The sequence below is a fragment of the Neovison vison genome, chromosome 13 (genome assembly GCF_020171115.1).
Source record: "Neovison vison isolate M4711 chromosome 13, ASM_NN_V1, whole genome shotgun sequence".
NCBI lineage: Eukaryota > Metazoa > Chordata > Mammalia > Carnivora > Mustelidae > Neogale > Neogale vison.
Window position 1 is genome coordinate 1270302 of NC_058103.1, and position 18130 is coordinate 1288431.

Consider the following 18130-nt stretch of genomic DNA (forward strand, 5'->3'; position numbering starts at 1 on the left):
CCCGCCTTTGGCCACCTACGCCCTGCCCTCCCGACCCCCCAGTGCCAGGCCATGAGCTGTTACTTGAGACTGACCCCTCCCCACCTTGGGGACAGGACCCGCTCCCACCGGAGGCCAGTCCACAGGTGTCCGAGCATCTGGGGTTGGCACAGGGCTTGCTGCCCCAGATTCACAGCCATCTCCCAACCAGAGACAGCGCTCGGCCCCCATCCTCAAACCTTTTATTGACAGCCGGGCTAGGCAGGTGAGCCGTGTGAGGGTGTCAGACAAGCGCTCGCAAGGCCGTGTGGGAGGCAGGCGGCGGGCTCCTGGCAGGGACGCCCTAGGTCCGCCCGAAGGTCACCGTGAAGAGCTGGCTGTGGCCATCACCGGCAAGGGAAGCGGAAATAACACTGGGGGGTGGGCCTGGGGCAGCAGGAGGGGGGGGGAGAGTGGGATGGCCGCCTCAGAGAGACCCACCGGGACCACAGAGACACACATACGAGACACACACGGGGACACGTGGGTCCATGAGGACACAAAAGAGCATAAAGGGCATGGGGGGTGGGTATAAAGGCAGACACAGCGGGAGAAACGGGGGCGGCAGGCGGGCCTGGTCTGCGGACAGCGCAGCGGGTCTCTTCCCGCATGACACTCAGGCCCCAGACTTGCAGGGCAGGACAGGCCGGGCAGCAGGGGGCAGCTGGTTGCTGAGGACGCCCAGGAGGCGGATGGGCACACGACCCCCAGAGGGGCTGCAGCCCTAGGGTTGGACTTTGCCCTCTGGGTCTCTGTCGTAGATGTAGCTGCCCACGGCCCCGGTGTTCACTCCTGCAGAGAGAGGCAGCCGAGTGGCGAGTGGCGCGGAGCCGCGGGGAGCAGAGCCCCCAGCCCCCAGCCCTCCGGGCCACACTCACCCTTGGGTCCGAAGAGAATCCCGTAGCAGGGCTTGTGGCAGTAGGGCTGGCCGTCGTGCTGGGGCAGAGCGAGGCGTGAGCGCGCGCTCTAGCCCTCCTCCCCCCAGCACCCCTGCCCCGCGACGGCCTCCCACACCCCGAGTCCCCCCGCCCGGCGGAGAGGGCGGGGCCTCCGCGCACCTCCGTCCGGCCACCAGGGGGCAGCACGCACCGGCGGGTCCGGCGGGTCCGGCGGGCGCGCCCCCGGCCCCCCCACCCCGCCGCCCCAGCCGCCCGCCGCCCTCACCTCCGCGTGCCCGCCGGGGGTCAGCGTCTTCCCACAGCGCCCGCAGCGCAGGCACGGGCGGTGCCAGTCCTTGCCCAGAGAGGTCACCTTCTCGGCTGGGAAGAAGGGGAGACGGTGAAGCTGGGGACCCTCGCGGGCGGCCCCGCCCCGGGCAGCTGCTGGGCGGACTCACTCACCAAAGTAGACCCTCTTGTTGCAGCCGGGGCACACGTTGGGCTCCCCCGTGAAGGTGGTGACGCTGGAGGCTGCGGGGAAACGGCGCGTGACGCCGGCCGTCGGGGCGGGCCCGCCACGACCCCTCCCTCCACCCCCGGCGAGCCCGGCGCACCTCTGCTGGGCCCCTTGGGCGGGCCGCCGGCCTTGCGCTCCTCAGCCCGGGCCGTGGGCACCTGGACGGGGCCCGTGACCTGAGGCCCCTCGGCAGCAGGCTTCTCGTAGATGTAGGAGCCGGCGCCCCCGATGTTCACACCTGGAGGGGCCCGCTGCTGTAGGCGGTGGCCTCACCCACCCCAGCCCTCACAGTACACCCAGCTTCTCAGAAAAGGGCCCTCCACGGCCCACTTGATAGGGTCAGGACCCCCCCACCCACCCCGAGGGTGCCAGCCGGCCGGGCGTGGAGGAGGCCGGAAGTTCAAGGTGGAAGGGACTGTTGGGTCTGGAGTGGGCAGGGCGAGAAGGGGCCAGGGGGCCGTGGGGGTCCAGGGTTGTGGGCTGGCCCCGCTCCCAGGGCCGGAACGGTCCACAGGCCGCGGAGGGGGACGCAAGCTCACCTTTGGGTCCAAACAGTGTGGCATAGCAGGGTTTGTGACAGAACGGCTTCCCATCATGCTGGGCAGAGGGGCACAGAGTGAGGCCCGGCCCCAGGTGTGGAGAGCTGAGCCGCCTCCAGCCCTGCCCACGCCCCCTCCGCCCCTCAGCCCCGGGGAGGTGGCTCACCTCGGCATGGCCCCCAGGGGTCAGCGTCTTGCTGCAGCGCTCACACTTGAGACAGAACTTGTGCCAGTCCTTGCCCAGAGAGCTCACCTTCTCAGCTGGGGACACGAGGGGAAGTCAGGGCCCACAGCCCTCCCGTGGCAGCCTCCTCACCCCTCCATCCGCCCCACCCAGGAGCCGCCAGCCCCCACTGCGTGCCTTCTGCCCCTCGGGGCCCCTGCTCTCCTGCTGGGCCTTGGTCACCCTCCCAGCCCAAGGCCCACTCTCGGAACGGGGTCCCTGCCCGAGCACCTGTGAGGCCTCTCGGCCTCCCACAGACTCCTGAGCCTCCTAACTGGGCCCTGAAGGAGTTGGCTGAGCCGGCCGCGGAGGGGAATGGGGGGGGGATGAGCCTCCAGACCCCCTATGGGGAGGCCAGTGCCGTCCCCTTCATGGCATGGGACAGAATGCCTACCTGTCTACATTTGGTTTCCTCAGGATAAGCCCTGGGAACACCCCACCCCACGGCCTCCAGCTGCTGCACTGACACCCAGGGTCAGAGGACAGCTGCTAGGGGCCCAGTCACCACCCCCAACCCCCCATCCCTCCCCTGCCCACTGGGCCACCTCCTAACGGACGGAAGTGGGGGGCCTCCCCAGGAGAGCCGGCAGGAAAAGGGCGGTGGAGGAGAGGGCAGGAAGAAAGGCCAGAGCCAAGCCGGAATTCCGCAGGGAAGGGTCTGAGCAGAAGCGTCAGGGAGGAGGAGGTCAGGCGGGCTGGGCCCTTCCACGCTGGCAGAGCCCCAAGAGGCGGCCAAGGGCCGGCAGATATCTTCTGGTCCTCTCACAGAGAGGCTGCAAGCCAGGCTTCCCCAAGGGCCTGGGCAGAGCGGGCAGCGAGGGTCTGGCTAGCTCACTCCCCAGCCGCAGAGGCCCATGGGTGCTGCTGGTGGCCCCAGCTCCCCAGGGCCCTGGCAGAACCTGCTGGGCCCAGCGAGGTCAGGGCCAGCGTCCAGGACGCCCCACCCCACACCCTCTTCCCAGAGGCGCACAGGCTTAGATCCCTGTGGCCACTCTACCCAAGGGTGCAGAGACAGGCTGGTCAGCCGTCCTGTGTCCACGGCAGGCCTGGGTTCTCTGGCAGCCGCAGGCTCCCGCCCAGGGCTCCTGCTGGCCAGCGGCGGCCATGGCAGCTGCAGCTCAGGGCCGCCACAGCTGCGCTGCCCTGCCAGGCGGGGGGCGGGCGAGCGACCCTGAGACCCACTGGCTGGGTAGATGGCCGCACATTACCAGCCCAGTTGGGGAGACAGAACTGATTGGGTCTGCTGTCCTGGAAGGGAGCTGGTTCCCCACTGGGCTGCACCATTGTTAAGGACACAAAAGCCAGGCATGCTGAGGTCACTCTGGGGTGTCCTGGCCCAGGTTCCACTCTGCTGGAGGGGGGGGGGTGCCTGATTGGGGGAAGGGCAGGATTCTAGCCCCAACACCCACCCCCCCCACCCCGCGCCCGCACCTCCCCGCCCCACTTGCACCTCCTGCCCAGGACAGAAGCCAGCCCAGTCTGAGCTGCCTTTGTTTTCTGCTGGGAGCAGCGACCGCCCAAGCAGGCAGAAGCGCTTTCCAGGCTATCCACAGGACTGTCAGCCCCAGCCCTGGAGAGCCCTGAGCTGGCCTGGCTGCTCATGTGCAGTGGGGCTGGCAGGAAGACTCTAGTGCTGTCCCCCACCCTGAGCCTTGCAGGGATGAGCCCCCTCTGGGTTGGGGACCCAGGACGGGGCCAGCTCCTGGGGAGGCAGCCGGAAGCCTCTAGGCTCCCGGCCAGGCCAGAAGCACTCCAGGCCAAATCCGGTCCCTCTGCTCTGGGAACAGCAAACAACCGTCCACCTCCTCCTCCCTCCCCTCAGCAGGGTAGCCAAGTGGCTTCCTTCACCTTGGCCTGTCCCCATTCCAGACCCTGAACCCTGCTCCCACAGTGACCAGGGAAGGGGCCCCTTCCTGCCCCCACCCTTCAGACACTGTGTCCGTCTGTAAAGGTGTTAGCAGGAGTATCAGGGGACAAAGTCGGGAGAGGGTCAGCCAAGAGAAGAGTGGCGGAGTGAGCCAGACACCAGCGCGCTGCGCGGGTGCCAGGGGGTGGGTAAGTGCCCCAGGGCCACATCCGCAGAGACCTACTGCCCCCTCCAGTCCGGCCGTTGTGACCCTGAAGAGGCAGGGCTCTCGGCCACCTGGGCTCCAGAGCCCTCTCTTGCTGGCGGGGCTTCGCTCGCCATCCCACCTGCCCACAAGAAAGTCCTGGGGAAAACTCGCGCCAAGCCAGAGAGCGCGTTGGGACACGCAGGAGTTAAGAGGCCAAGGTCGCCCCCGCATGGACCGAGTCCAGACAGAGCACATATCTGGCCTGGCCGGGTGTGGGCAGAGGTCGAGGTGGAGGTTGGGGGGTGGTCACTGCTCCGGGCCACGCCGTCCCGGCCACGTGTCCGCGGCGCAGGGTCGGGCGCAGCAGGAGCGCACGGGAGGCTCCCACGGCGTGCGTGCGCCCCGCCCCACACCGCCCCGCTCCGCGCTCGCGAACCCCCAACGTGACCCCCAACCCGGCCGCATCCCGGGAAGACGCGCACCCCCGCCGGCCGCCCCGGCCGCCGCGGGGCTCGGGCGTGGCCGCCCCCACCTCACCCAGCTCCGCCCTCCGGCCGCTCCGGCGTGGGCAGCGCGGCGGGCCGGGCTCGGGGTCGCGCATCCCGGGACCGCGCATCGCCGGGGCGGGGCGCGCGGCTGTGCGGCCGGGGGCGGACCGCGAAGGGCGGCGGGCGCCGGTCCGGCCCCGCACTCACCGAAGTACACGGTCTTGTCGCACTTGGGGCACTTGGAGGCCATGGTCGGTGCGCCCGTCGGCCCGCGCCCTCAGCCCGCGCCCGTCTCCGCGCCGCCGCCGCCGCGCCGCGCCCCGCCCCGCCCGCCCGCTGCCCGAGCACCCATTGGCTCCGCGGCCGGGGCGGGGCCTCGGGAGCCCGCTCCGCGGGTCCGGCCGGGGGCGCCGCGGGGGAGGGGGCGCACCTGCCGGGGCCGCGGGGGTGGCCCGACCCGCCCGGCGCCCCGACGCCGGTGCCTCGCCCGTGTCCATGGCGACGCCGGAGCCGGGGCGGGGCGGGGCGGGGCGGGGGTCCGCGGTCCCCACGGTTCCGGGGCATTCCCGGCTGGAAGGGCCTCGGCCCGGAAGGCCGACCCCCGGACACGCAGACGGACGCCGGGCTGCGGCGCCTGGTCCCCACCCCTGGGGGACCCCACCCACCCCGCCGCGCGCCCCCCCGCCCCGCGTCCCTTTGTTGCTCGGTTTCCATAGCGACAGCCTCGCGACAGGATCGGATCCGGATTCCCGTCGGGCGTGGCCACCTGGCGGGGTCTGGGTCCTGCCCCGCCGCCCGCCCCCGCCTGACACAGTCGATGGTGCTCGAGTCTCGGTGGGTGGGGGGCTGGGCGCCCCACACGTCCAGAAACAGCGGGAGAGAAACCGCTGGAAGCGGGAGAGGGGGAGGGCGCCAGGCCGTGGGGGGACCGGGCGTGCCGCTGGCTGGCGCAGAAGGCACTGCCCCGAGCTCTCCACCCAGGGGCAGTAGGATGGGACAGAAGGCGGGGAAGCCCCTGCGTGCTCGCGGTGCAGGCGCCGTGCCCCAGTGGGCTGGCACTGCCATCTGCCCGCGTCCCTGCCCACAGCTCCGGCGGCGTGCATCCTTCCTGGACCCACTAGCTCAGGGTCTAGCGGGTCCAGAGCGCCAGCCGCCTGGCTTCAAAGCAGCAGGGCTAGGCAGCTGACAAGCACTCGGGGTCCTCTCCCAACGGGGGCACTCCGGACCCCTCCATCCAGGAGCCGGAAGAACCTGGTCCTACCCGCCCTGGAGTGGGGGGGGGGGGTCCAGGAGAACCCCCTCATCTCCCTGAGGCTCTGCCTGCCGGTGAGCTCTTCCCTGGGCCTCCAGCCCAAATGACTCCACCCAGTCTGGGCAGCTCCCCCTGAGCACCCCTTCCTCTGCCCCAAGTACTGGCCAGGCTCCTGGGCCAGGTGTGTTTGCACACTAGAGGAGTGAGAGAATCTGGGTCCCACAGCTCTCCAGAACCTGGACTTTCCCAGCCCCACCCTGGCCCAGCTCCCGGGGCCCCGCCCCCCAACCTATAGCCACAGCTGCTCCAGCGAGGACAGCCCAGAAACATGTGGTCCCTCCTCCAGCCTGACTGACCAGCCTGACCAGCCCCCCCTTCCCATCTGCACCCTGACTCTGGCCCCTTGCCAGGCAAGGCAGCAGATGGGGGTGGGGAGGCCTCAGCAGGCCTCTCTCTCCCAGGGCCAGAGGGTCCAGCGTTTGACACCCAGCTCCTTGCCGAGGCTGGACCTCGGGTGTCTTCTATAAGGTAGTGTGGGAGGAGCCTGGGCCCAGCCCTGACGGGACAGTGACGGGGCAGTGACAGGGCAGAGTAAAGGCAAGGCTTTGGCATGGGCCCGGCACCTCTGACAGTGGGGGACAGATCCCCAGTGTGACAGGACTCTTTTGGATCAGTGGACACTGAATAGCACTGTCCACCTCTGAAAGCCCAGAGGGCTACAGGGTGGGCAGAGACAGGGCAGGACAGGTCCCCAATCAATAGCACGGTTCCAGAGAAGCAGATAGGGCCCATAGATGGCGGGGGCAACTAGCCAGCCAGGTGTGGGGGCAGGTCCGTTGTCCCCTGGGGCCATAGTGGCTTGGCGTCTTGGCCATGTTGGTAACTAGCACACAGGACCATCTTGGCTCTGTTGCATGGACCCCCGGGCAGGGCGGGGGGGGGGCGGGGTTTGGAGGTGTAGGCCCCTCCTGGGGATGACTCTTGTACCCCAAATCCCCTGCGCCTGGCGGGGAGGGAAGAGACCCCTGCCCCACCCTCAGACCCCAGGTTGGAAAAAGGGTCCTAGGCAAAATCTCCACGCAGAGACACCATAACCCGCCTCGGGGCAGGGTGGGGACATGAGGACTAGGGCCCACTTCTCCAACACCCTGGCCTGTCACCTTACCCGGCCCCCTCCAGGCTGGAGGTGGGAGGCCAGGACTCCCTTATCTGTTTTCAGCGGGAAGCAGGAGCCGTTGCTATTTTAAGTCCCCGCTGAGATGCACACATCACGGCAGGACTGGGGGCGGGAGGCACAGCTCAGGGAGATAGGAGGGAGCCCCGCCTCTGCGGGCCGCTGGGGAGGCACGGATGGAGAGGTGTCCCCCTCCACTGGACCCCGCTCTTCGGCGGCCGGATAGCTCACACCGGTCTCGCCGGCCTGCAGGGGTGGGTGCACACGGACGGCCAGAGGTAGAGTTTCTGAGAACAACTTGCTGAAATCTGAGCAAATCCTCACTCTGGAAACTCCACACCTGCTGGGGGTTGGCCCTGCGGCTCTGGGCAGAAATCCGCAGACAGCTGGGGCAGGGCTCTGCCAGGAGCAGGGAGGTGGGCCGGCCTGACCCAGCTCGGCCGGCTGCCCCGGTGGGATGAGAGCCACGCAGCCACAGGAGCCAGACACCTGCCAGTCTGGGTCCCAGGGCACGTCTGGGACCCCCACCCCCACCCTCCCAGCCAGACACAGGGGGTCTCAGCTCCACAGTGGGAAGGCCCCGAGCTCTGGACAGCCCTCTCCTGACCTCCACGGGAGAGACGGGGTCCTGGCGCCACACCCTACACAAGGCAGGTATGTGGGGCAGAGACAGAAAAGGACAGAAACCCCAGCCCAGGCACAGGTCACCGGTGCTCACGGCGGCTTTGGCCATGCCCGGCGCACAGGTGGGCCTGGGATGGCCTGAAGGCCCCAGGCCAGGGGAGGGACAGGGGACAGAAGACACGGGAAGGGCTGGTTGGTTTTTTTCTTTTTATGAGTTTTTTTTTCTTTGTTTTTTTTTAATATGAAAATTACTTGAAAAGACCAGGGGCCAACCCCACCAGGCAGCCCGGCCAGCCACTGGCCGTGCCGATCCTAACATTCCAGATGTAAGTGACAGAGCTTAAGTTCATCTACAAAAAAAGTAATAAAAATAAAATTTAAAATGGCACCTTCCACAGAACACAACGGGACTCTGGCCGTCCCGCGAGGCCCGCAGTGGTGCAGGCGTCCGGGGACGGCCCCTCAGCTCCGCTCCGGCCAAAAAGTAAACACAAAGCTAAAAACGGCTCCTCGGCACTCGGGGAATCGGCCAGACGGCACTTCTTCCCCCGGCGTTCCCCGAAGGAGCGGCTTCTCTGCGGTGGGGCGGGAGGGGGCGACCAAAACCGGGCGGCGGGCGGGCGGGCGGGCGGGCGGGCGGGGGCTGTGGCCGCAGAGGCCTCGCGGGGCCACGAGGCGCTAGTCCTCGATGACGATGGGCTCGTCGTTGACGGGGGCCGGCGGGGGCGGCCGCAGCGGCAGGGCCTGGCTCTGGCGCAGGGCGACCGGCTTGTAAGGCCTGCGGGCCGCGCGCTTGGTCTCCGAGGACGTCAGCAGCTTGCGGACCTTCCTGTGGACAGAGCGAGGCCCGCGGGTGACGAGGGCGTGGCGGCTGCCCCCGCTCACCCGTGGCCTGGGGAGGCCCCCACCTGGTCTCCTCGGTGGCCATGTAAAAGACGTCGTCGGGGGCGTCAATCCAGTTCATCCGCCGCCGCTTGACGGGGGGCAGCGAGCCCCCTCGGATCAGCCGCACTTTGGTGGGGTAGGACTTCCCGTTGAGCAGGAGGTTCCGGCTTGGTCCCTGCGGCAGGGGGGAGGCGTGAGGGGGGGCCCCAGGGAACGAGGGAGCCGTGTGCACGCACACATTCGGGCAGGGGTCCTGCAGGCCCCCCCACGCCTCGTCGCCGGCTCACCCTCTTACCATGTGCCTGGTCTGCCCGTGGTTCGCCAAACCTGACGGGAGGAAGAAGGGAACGTGAGGCCCGGCAGCCGGCGGGCAGGGACCTGGAGTCACACGCAGCCGGGGCCCTGGGGGATGGGGGGCGGGGGCGGAGGACACGGGTGCCTCGGCCTGCCCTGGCCCCGGCCCAGTCCAAGCAGCCCCCAGCTGACCCCACAGCTGCAGGGGCTCCAAGGACCACCTCTGGCCCAGCCTGGAGGACAGGCACCACCGTGGGCTCGAGGCAGGAGGCCCGGAGTCTCGGGTCTGACAGCCCGCTCCCTGGCACGCAGGCCGCCCGCCCTCGAGTGCACGAGACAGACGGAGCCGGGTTTACGGAGTAGCCAAGCAACGCCGAGCCCGGCTGTGAACACTGCGGTGTCAGAAGCCCCCTGCAAGGTGGCCCCTGCTCAGACACGCTGCACAGACCCCAGCAGGCCAAGCCATGCGTGGCTTTCTCCCAAGGGCGTCCAAGCATCCCTCACTGACCCTGGGGCTGGTTGCCTTGGAGAAACGCACGGAAGCTTCTAGAAGACACCAGGCCACAGGCCTCCACTCTACGGGTTGGGCCTGGAGCTGCGAGCCTGTGCCAGTGGCCCCCCACCGAGAAGGCCCTGTCCTAGGTCGCAGTTCACATGCCCCCGGACCCTGGCCCGGCGACCCCGGGCCGCCACGGCCGCCCCTGCTCTACCGGCGGCAGTGAGTGCACGCGCGGGAGTGTTCTCCCGGCACAGGAACGTGTCCTGCCGGGACTAGCTCTGCCCAGACGCGCTTCTCGGCCAAGGTCTGTGTCTCGGGGAGCAGCTGTCCAGCCCCCCCGCAAACCACCTGCTAGCTGGGGGCGCCCGGGGGCAGGGCAGAGGGAGGGCCGCCGCACTAGGCCTGCAGCCCCCCGGCCGGGTGCTACTTACCCAGGTAAGTGCCTATCAGAGCGCCGGGCGCGGAGGGAAGAAAACACACGGTTAGTGGGAGACTGTGAGCTCACGCACGGCCACCGGCCATGGGCTGAGGAGCAGACGTGCCGGCGGGGCCCGGTTAGTGAACGAGTTCCCCAAGGGTGCGGCCCCGGCCCAGAGCTCAGCTCACGCCTGCCCCGCGGTGACCCAGGGGGCCGGCTGTGGCCTCTCCTGTGCCGGGCGCGTGCGCGTGGCCCCCGTGCCCCTGGGCGGGGGGGAGGGCGCACGGACGACAGCCTGGGGACCCGCATGCTAGGGCTGAAGTGGAGAAACACACCCATTTGGATAAACTGAAGAAATCAAGGTTAATAAATTAACCTCGTTCACCACACGGGCTAACGGCTTTTTACAAAACAAGCTCCAAGCCCACAGCGGTGCGAGCATGGGCTTCCGCTTCGGCCAGACGTAATCGGGGGTCCGCGGGGCATCTGCCCAGAGGGCCGGCCCCACTGCTGACACAGGGCAGGAGGCAGGCCCCGGCAGGAGGGCTGGGGGGGGGGCGGCGGACAGCCAAGAGAAGAGTGGGTGGGCCCAGGCAAGGCCAGGCTGGACGGCTGCTGCCTGCTGCCATTTCCAGGTCCCTGGGTCTGGCCCGCCACCATGGGGGCTGGGGACTCCGGGCACGTCCATGCTCGCTGGCCCATGCTGCCGCAGTGCCCATCCAGGCCCCTGAGCCTCCCATCACCAGGGGCCACGAGTGCATTCCTCCCGTCCTTCCCTCCGGCCTGCCTCCCCTGCCTGCCTCCCTCATGGATCCGGCTGCCGGCTGACCCTGGGGCAGCCAGAGCCACTGGGACCCACAGGCCCCCCACAGCTACCACCTCCCTCTGGAGCAGCCCCGGAGCCCATGGGTGCCCCTTGCCCAGCTGAGAAAGCAAAGCAAGACCCTGAGCCGCTGCAGGGGCAACTGTGGACAGGCCTGGACGCGTGGACACCCCGGACGCGTGACCGTGGCACCGGGGCACCTGCTGCCCATGCCCTCTCAGCCAGCCTTGGTCCCTTCCCCTGGGAGCCCCACCCCTGCAGGGCCGTGGCCCGGACCACGCCCACAGCGCGGGCCTATCTGTCCCCACCGGAGAGGCCAGCGTCCCAAAGCCCCCCTCACCCCAGGCAGGGCACGTAAGAGGGCTGGAGGCACAGCACGGGCAGCCACGGGAGCGGAGGCTGACGGCATGCGGGCAGTCACAGCATGACGGCGGACAGCACAGGCGGGCGGGGGCGCCGGGGCTACCCGAGCACGGACAGTCCACGGACCGGGCACCGGGAGGGCGGGGGCGACCCGTGAGCCGGAGGCCCCAGGGAAGGACGTGGCACGTGGGGGCCTGCGAGGGTCCCCTGCCCAGTGACGCGGAGCGGGGGGAGCGCGGGGAGCGGCCCGGCCCGCGTGGACTGCCCCGTGAGCGGGCCCCGAGCCGCCCGCCGTGCACCATGCACGCGAGAGCACAGCACACGCAGGCACCGCCTGGGGGCTTGCACGGCGCCCACGCCCGCGGCCGCCCCAGGCCTTACCCCTACTGGGCATCAAGAGACGCTTCTTCATGCTGCCTGCCAGCGCCCGGCGGCGGGAGAGAGGAGAGAGAGCACGGTCAGCAGGGGAAGGCCGGGCGGGGCCGGGGCAGGGCAGCCCACGGCCGGCAGGTCGCTCGGGCCGAGCACGCAGGCCCCGCCCGGCCGCCCAGCGGACACTCACCGTCCACGCCGTTGTGCTGCTCGTAGCTCCTCTTGCCCAGGATGGTGGGGGAGCCGTTGTTGATGACGGGGGCCGACTTGGCAGGGGTCAACCCGCCGAGCACACCGGACACGCTCTTCACGGGGTCGGGCTTGGGGGGGCGGGGATGGGTCTCTGTCGGGAGCGGCACAGGATGCGCTTTGTGGGAGGCGAAGGGCAACAGCCGCCCCCAGGCCCCACTGTGACGGGGGATGACCACGGGGCCCGCTAGGGCAGACCCCCTCCCAGGCCCGCACCTCAGGTTGCTCTGGGAGCAAGGGGAAGCCAGGGGGGGCCGGGCCCCACCGATCACTGGGCACACACCAGGAGCTGCCAAGCTCCAGACCCGGCCCCCAAACAAGCAGGCCCATCAGAGGTGTCCAGGTCTGGGCCAGCGGAGCGGACGGCAGGAGGCTGGCCGCCGGCCAGGCAATGAATGAACAGCCGGGCGACCGAGCCAGGGACATGTCCCACCGAGGGCTGGGCCACAGCCGGCTCAGGCTGGTACCTGCCAAGGCTCCCCAGCCTTTGGTGGCTCTCAGAACGGGGCAAGGCCCAGACCCACGACCCAGACCTGGACACCGGATGACGCAAGACCCACTTGGACACACTTGTGTGCACACGGACACACTTAGCTCACGGCTCTGGAATGTCCTTTCTAGAAGGTCAACCACCTCCGTGCCGGGAGGGGCTGACTCACAACCCGGCCCTGGGCCCAGCGAAGGAGCCAGCCCTGCGCCTTCCTGCCCTAGCGGCCGGCGGCTGAGCGGGGGCTCGCGAGGGCGCGCCCTGTCCGCTGCTGACCGGTGCCCGTGCCGCTCACACGGTGATGGGCCTTCCTCCGGGGTAGGGGTGAGGGACCATCCTGCAGGTGCCCACCGTGGACGCCCATCCTGGGTATGTCCGACCCAAACCCTGGAGTCCCCCCAGGTCCCCCCCGCAGCAGTACAAAACCAGCAGGATGGAGGGGGAGGGTGGTGCAGGGACCCCGGCAGCTCAGGCCCCCATCGCCCCTCCAGGCCTGGTGTGGTGCGAGGTCCCAGAGGGGCAGGCCAGGAGCACGGGGGCCGGTCTGCAGCAGCACGGAGGGCACCCCCGCAGGCGCCCCTGAGCACAGCAGCCACGCGGTGCGGGGAGGGGCAGGCTCACCGAGATACCGCAGCACGGCTTCCAGGGGCTTCCTCACGGCCTGCTTCAGCACCAGCGGGCTCTGGGAGGCTTCGGGCAGCCGGGCCGTGCCTGCGGGGCCGTGCAGGTCAGGGGGGCCTAGGGCGGGAACCCCACCCCCGCGTCCCCCGCACGCATCCCCCGCCCCCACAGCACAGCCCGGGAGCTGGAGGCCGGGGACCGACACTCACACTCAGCCTTGATAGCCGCACTGTTGATGGGCACGTAGGGGTGGCGGGCGGCGTGCCACGGGCGCAGGATCTCTCGGCACAGGCGCCGGGCGATGCGCGTGAGCTTGGTGGTGTGCAGGTAGAAGGCCTGTCTGGTCTTCATGGCAAACTTGGGGCTCCCGCTGCTCCGGGCTGGGATGCCGTGGGGGCTCTGCGGAAGGGGGCGCGCCGCCCCGACACAGCGCCATGACCGCGGGCCGCGCGCCCGGCCGGACACGGGGGCGGGGAGGGGCGCCCACTTACCATGTTGCTGCGGTTTGGTCCCGGCCTCTCTCCATCTAACCGGGTTGGCATTTTCAAGCCACCGTACTTCTTCCAGTACGTCCAGCAAGACGCGCAGAGGCGACACTGCATGTTAGGGGGACCCCAAGAATACCACTGGTAAGACTGGGCGGCTACGGACAACAAAGTTGGAGACAGACGGGTCCTTAAGCAGAACCGGCGAACAGCAGAGAGCATCACAGCGTCGCCTGCCCGCCGAGCGCCCCCCGCCAGGACCCCAGGGCGGCACAGGGCGCCCAGCGCGCGGGTGGGCCCCGAGGCCCGGGGCGGGCACTTACTGTAGCAGCTCTCACAGGCCCGGCCGGCCCCAGGGCTCTGGCCCGGCGCCCCCGCGCCGTTCACCACGCCTGCCTTGACGTTACTGGCGCTGATCTGGTTCGGGTTTGGCTTGTTACTTAGGGTGAGGGAGAGAGGGAGGCCGTCACGGGGCGCCGTGCCGCAGCTCCGGGAGACGAGTGGCCCCATCCGCGCCGGGCGGGCGCAGGCACTCTCCCCTGCGGTCCTGGGCGCAGCTGCGGCCGGCTCCGAGCCCCGTCTGCACCCCAGCTCTGGCTGGCAGAGCTCTGCTCGGCCCAGAGGAGGACCGCACCCCTGCCGCCCAGCCCACGGCCCCCGGGGGGAGCGGGCGCACTTACTAGTTGGGGATATAGACTTGCTTCAGCTTGCTCTCCGCCTCGGCTGCTTTCAAGCGTTTCTGGAAACAGGAAACGGAGGTCAGGGACCCGGGCAGGGAAGGGCTGCCGGTCAGGGCACGGGGCGCGGGCGGGGGGCACGCACCTGCTGCACGTATCTGTCTGTGGTCTTCCACATGTAGTAGTACTCGATGATGCTGGTGAGGGACTTCCAGGGCAGCTGCACAGGACGGGGCCGCGCGTCAGGCCACAGGGCCTCCCGAGCAAGGAGCCCCCCACCATGGCACCGCTGAGCCCCGCCGGACAGGACCCCTCCCCCTCCCGAGGATGGCCGGCTTGCCGCCATGCGGCCCTCCCCAACCGGTGCAGGGGGCTCCCGCCAGCCCTGCCCGCGCCAGCTGTGGGACCAATGTGCTCTGGGCATGAACGAAGCACGTCTGTGGTGTGGACGCAACGTGGAAACCTGCCTCATGGCTTGCGGGACTCAGATGCCGTCTGTACGCTGTCCCCAACCTGCGGCCGAGGCGGCCACACAGCTCACGGTGGGGTCCCAGCCCCACGGCCCCACATGTCTGGCCAAGCGTTCCCTGTGGGCCACCTTCTGGCTACACTCGCTCACCGTGTCTGGGACCTCAGCAAGTCCCTCCTATGTCAGACTCCGGAGCGCGGGGACCTGGCCCTCTTCTCTGCCCTCCACGGGCCTGTCTACCTGTGGCACGTCCCCCTGCCTCCTGGAGGCTCGCTGGGAGGCCCACCCGCGACCTGGGACGTTCCTCCTCAGACGCCGGCCTGCTTGCCGTGTCCGGCCCCACCCAGGCCCTGCCGCCTCCACCGGTGCACTCCCCACGGGGCTCGCCGCGCTCGACGCGGCCGTCCCTGTGGGAGCGCGTGTGTGGTCTGGCGCGGTACAGGGACAGAGGGCGTGCGAGGCCACAGGCGCTGCCCACGCTGGAACGGCCAGGGGCTCACGGAGGGACAGTCCTCAGTGGACACGGAACAAGGACGCGTGAGGACAGGCTCAGCGGCTTCAACAGAAGCCATCGGCGGCCACGGAGCCAGGAGGACCCTGGTGCTGCCCCGGGGAGGCGTTCCGCGCGCACGCCGGCACTCACAAAGTCTTGCTGGATGTCAGTGAAGTCCTTCCCGTACTTCTCCAGGGCCTCCTCGAACAGGCTGGCCTCGGAGGCGGACCACTCCTCCATCTCGTCCCGGCAGAGCACGGGCCCGCCCTGAGGCACCAGCGCCGAGATGGCCTTGGCGACGTCGTACACGCTCTTGTGCAGCGTGTCCATGGCGTGGAACTGCGGCGGGACACACAGGGGTCACGCAGGGCCACCCCCCGCTGGGAGAGGAGGAGGGGCCCGGGAGACAGCTGGGGGTCCGCGGGGACACCGGTGGGCCTGCTCCCTGGACGAGCCCGCGGGGCTCTCGCGGACAGCAGGGGCAGACCCGTCCCACGTGGAGCCAGCGAACAGTCAACCTGTTTCCTCGCCCCCTCCTGTCCCTGCCCACCCCTGCTAGCGTGGGAACCGGCAGGGAAATGTGCCCTGTGAGGGGCGGGGACGGGGCAGGCCACCACAGGCCCCACCAGCACCAGCCGGGGTCCCCACTTACCAAGGTGATGTCCCGAGAGGCGGCTGCGGCGCTCATGTGCAGGCTGGGCTGCCGGACGGAGCTGCTGCAGTCCAGGGCTCGCGCGAAGGTGCCCACAGAGCTGGGGGTGGGGACAGTGACCACTGAGCCTGACGCACAGAGAGACCCCCCCGGCCCTACCAGAGCACACGAGACGGCAGGCCCTGGCGACATCGTGTGCACCTCTGCTTCCCGAGCTCCTGGCAGGGTCCCCCCCTCCACACTGAAGGCTCGGGGTGCAGCTGAGAACCACGGGGGCCCCCTGCACCCTCACAAGGCCCCCCCGCCACTCGCCCAGCCCCAGGGCTCCACGGGGACCAGGAGTAGGCGTGTGCCCTTCTTGGACCACTGCCTCCCTTGTGGCCCAAAGGCCCGGGTCTCAGGGGCCGTGTCCTTCCTTCTCAGCTCCCCCGAGCCCCACCGTGCTGTGTGCACACGGCAGCCCACAGCCCGTCCGGACAGGGACACGCATCTCTGCCGTCATCCAGCCCCAGGAACAGCCCCATCTGTGCCCAGCAGCTCGGCCTCTGCAGGTAACCGGCCCCCACGGGGTGCGGGCAGGCGACCAGGCCTCGCCTCTCAAAGCCGGAGCTGCCCCAGGACCCCAATAGCAGTCTCCGTGTCCAGGGAAGGGAAGGGACCCACCGGGCCACCACTAGGAACTGGTCAATCTGCTTGTCTATGAGTGGGTTGTGTGCCTCCCACACCTTGGTCTCCAGCCTGGACTGGTCACGGCCGTCCTCCTCACCTGCAAGGAACAGAAGGGTGAGGCCAACGAGACCCTCAGACCCCCCCAGGCTCACACCAAGGCCTTTCAGAACGAAGGATCTGCTCGCTTCTGGGGCCCTGGGGGACAGGCAGAGGGCCACACAACCCCCTGCCTGGTGGGCCCAGGAGGCGAGGCTGCTGTTGACGTGCTGAGCGCCCAGCGCATCTCCGTTCTGCGACAGCACGCCGGGGCCGGCCGCCGGGGCTGGACGGCGGCAGAGACAGCTCGTTCTGGGTTTGCTGACCGAGCTCCGGATCCTGAGGCAGCGCGAGGTCCCGCAGCTGGGACACGGAATGCCGACACGGTACATCCAGCTCGGGCATCTGCTCGACGTCCTGCCCCTGGCCGCGCTTCACCCCGCAGACGCCAGAGCTGGGCTGGAGCCCGCGGTCCGGTGGACGTGACGGCTTCGGGCAGAGGAAGCTCACAGGCAGAGGGCAGCACGGACGGCACAGGAGACACCCGGAGAGGGTTCACGCCCCTGCATGGCCGGCCAGCCTGAGTGAGGCACTCCCTGGCCCACGGCCACAGCCACAACCTCTCCGGCCTGCAGCTGCCCATGTGCCGGTGAGCCGCTCTGTGCCCCTTGCTTGTGGGGGCAGCGAAGTCCAGACCGAGGTCGGGGACCCTCACCGCCGTGTCCCCCACTGCATCCGGGCCCAGCCCACCCACCACGGAGTCTGTGTGAGCAGGTGGCTCGGGCCGGGCTCACAGTCGCCAGGAACACGCGTGCTCCCTCGCTTCAGGGAAATGCAGGCCTCGTGGGCCCAGCCGGGGTCACGGCACCCCCAGCACAGGGGTGCGGGACAGAGCCGGGACCGGGAATCCGGACACCCCTCCCGGTTGCCCCGGACGGAGGTACAGGCGGAGTACGGGCGGGGTGCTCCCGGTGTCGCGGGTGGCGTCCTTCCCCAGGTGACCGTGTGGAGACCCTCGCCTGGGATCCAACGCCTCCCACCACCGAGCCTGGGGGCCAGCCCACGCGAAGCCCCGCGGGCACCACGCCGCTCCCATTTCAGTTTCAGACGCGCGGCAGGCGGGGTGCCGTCTCGTTCCCTGGGAGGGTCCTGGGCTCCAGGGGTGAGACCCCCTCGCTCCAGCACCCAGGAGCTCGCTCGGCCCAGGCCCGGGCCCTGCACCCCTGAGGCTGCCCGCGTGGCCTGGCACCCAGGTCGCTGCCCGGAAAACTAAGGGCCTCGGACACAAGCCACTCAGCCCCCTTCGGTCAGACCGGCTGCCCTCAGAGGACGGCGCAGCTCGTGGCGGGGCGCGTGCTCAGGGAAGCCCCCTGACGTGGCCCGGAGCCGGAAGGGGGGACGCAGGGCAGGACAAAGGGACCCCGTGTGCTTCCTGGTGTCCTGGAGTGGCTCCCCCCACGCATCTCCTCACGACCAACCGCCCCGAACAAAAAAAACCACCAGCCGACACGGGGAGGAAGCCGGTGTGCGAGCACACACACGTACTCGGCGTCGGGTGTGTGCGTGGAGGGGGCACATGGGCACACGCACGTGCAACGAGGCAGCACACACCGCAACACCAGACCAGCCTCGGAGAAGGGGGCCTCACACACGTGGAGCAGGGCCGCAGGCCCCAGAAGGGCGCGTGTCCTCCGGGAACAGCGGACGCCGGGCCCTCGGCCAGCTGGCCCGACGGAGCCGCGGGCCCACAGACCCGGCTGGGCTGGGAGCAGGGACGTGACCTTGCAGCGCTGAGAGCAGCAAAGGACGCGGGACGGAGGCGCTCACCGTGGAGCCCCCAGAAAGACGCTCGCGGCAACTGGCCACAGCCT

The 18130-nt window shown here is 69.6% G+C and overlaps 2 protein-coding genes across 5 annotated transcripts in view; both read right to left on the reverse strand.

The window, feature by feature from the left end:
* Positions 1-204: 204 nt before the first annotated feature.
* On the reverse strand, positions 205-5014 carry LOC122893800 (cysteine-rich protein 2). The gene is made up of 8 exons (XM_044231057.1): positions 4925-5014; positions 2119-2213; positions 1953-2010; positions 1511-1651; positions 1359-1427; positions 1183-1277; positions 897-954; positions 205-810 (listed from the first exon to the last, which is right to left on the reverse strand). The coding sequence occupies exons 1-8, from the start codon at positions 4965-4967 to the stop codon at positions 743-745; spliced, it is 627 nt and encodes a 208-aa protein (XP_044086992.1). The 5' UTR covers positions 4968-5014; the 3' UTR covers positions 205-742.
* Positions 5015-7960: 2946 nt separating this feature from the next.
* The window catches only part of MTA1 (metastasis associated 1), a 30102-nt gene continuing 19932 nt past the window's right edge, over positions 7961-18130 (reverse strand). The window contains exons 8-22 of one of the 4 annotated variants that reach the window (XM_044229488.1): positions 16218-16320; positions 15555-15654; positions 15053-15241; positions 14086-14160; positions 13944-14002; positions 13587-13702; positions 13270-13421; positions 12988-13177; positions 12779-12868; positions 11612-11764; positions 11431-11466; positions 9877-9888; positions 8948-8979; positions 8676-8827; positions 7961-8596 (exon numbers count right to left, since the gene is read on the reverse strand). In XM_044229488.1, coding sequence (XP_044085423.1) covers positions 8446-8596; positions 8676-8827; positions 8948-8979; positions 9877-9888; positions 11431-11466; positions 11612-11764; positions 12779-12868; positions 12988-13177; positions 13270-13421; positions 13587-13702; positions 13944-14002; positions 14086-14160; positions 15053-15241; positions 15555-15654; positions 16218-16320 — 1610 coding nt within the window. In that variant the 3' untranslated portion in view covers positions 7961-8445. Of the gene's footprint in view, positions 8597-8675; positions 8828-8947; positions 8980-9876; positions 9889-11430; positions 11467-11611; positions 11765-12778; positions 12869-12987; positions 13178-13269; positions 13422-13586; positions 13703-13943; positions 14003-14085; positions 14161-15052; positions 15242-15554; positions 15655-16217; positions 16321-18130 lie in introns of those variants that run through there. The other 3 variants (XM_044229489.1, XM_044229490.1, XM_044229491.1) reach the window with 3 other exon arrangements.

Excerpts from the sequence above, each read along its gene's own strand:
- LOC122893800 (XM_044231057.1), bottom strand. The coding sequence starts at position 4,967 with ATGGCCTCCAAGTGCCCCAAGTGCGACAAGACCGTGTACTTCG. Across the intron at positions 1,652-1,952 it reads CACACTGTTTGGACCCAAAG|GTGTGAACATCGGGGGCGCC; the intron begins GTGAGCTTGCGT and ends GGGCCCCTCCAG. Across the intron at positions 811-896 it reads GATTCTCTTCGGACCCAAGG|GAGTGAACACCGGGGCCGTG; the intron begins GTGAGTGTGGCC and ends CTCTCTCTGCAG.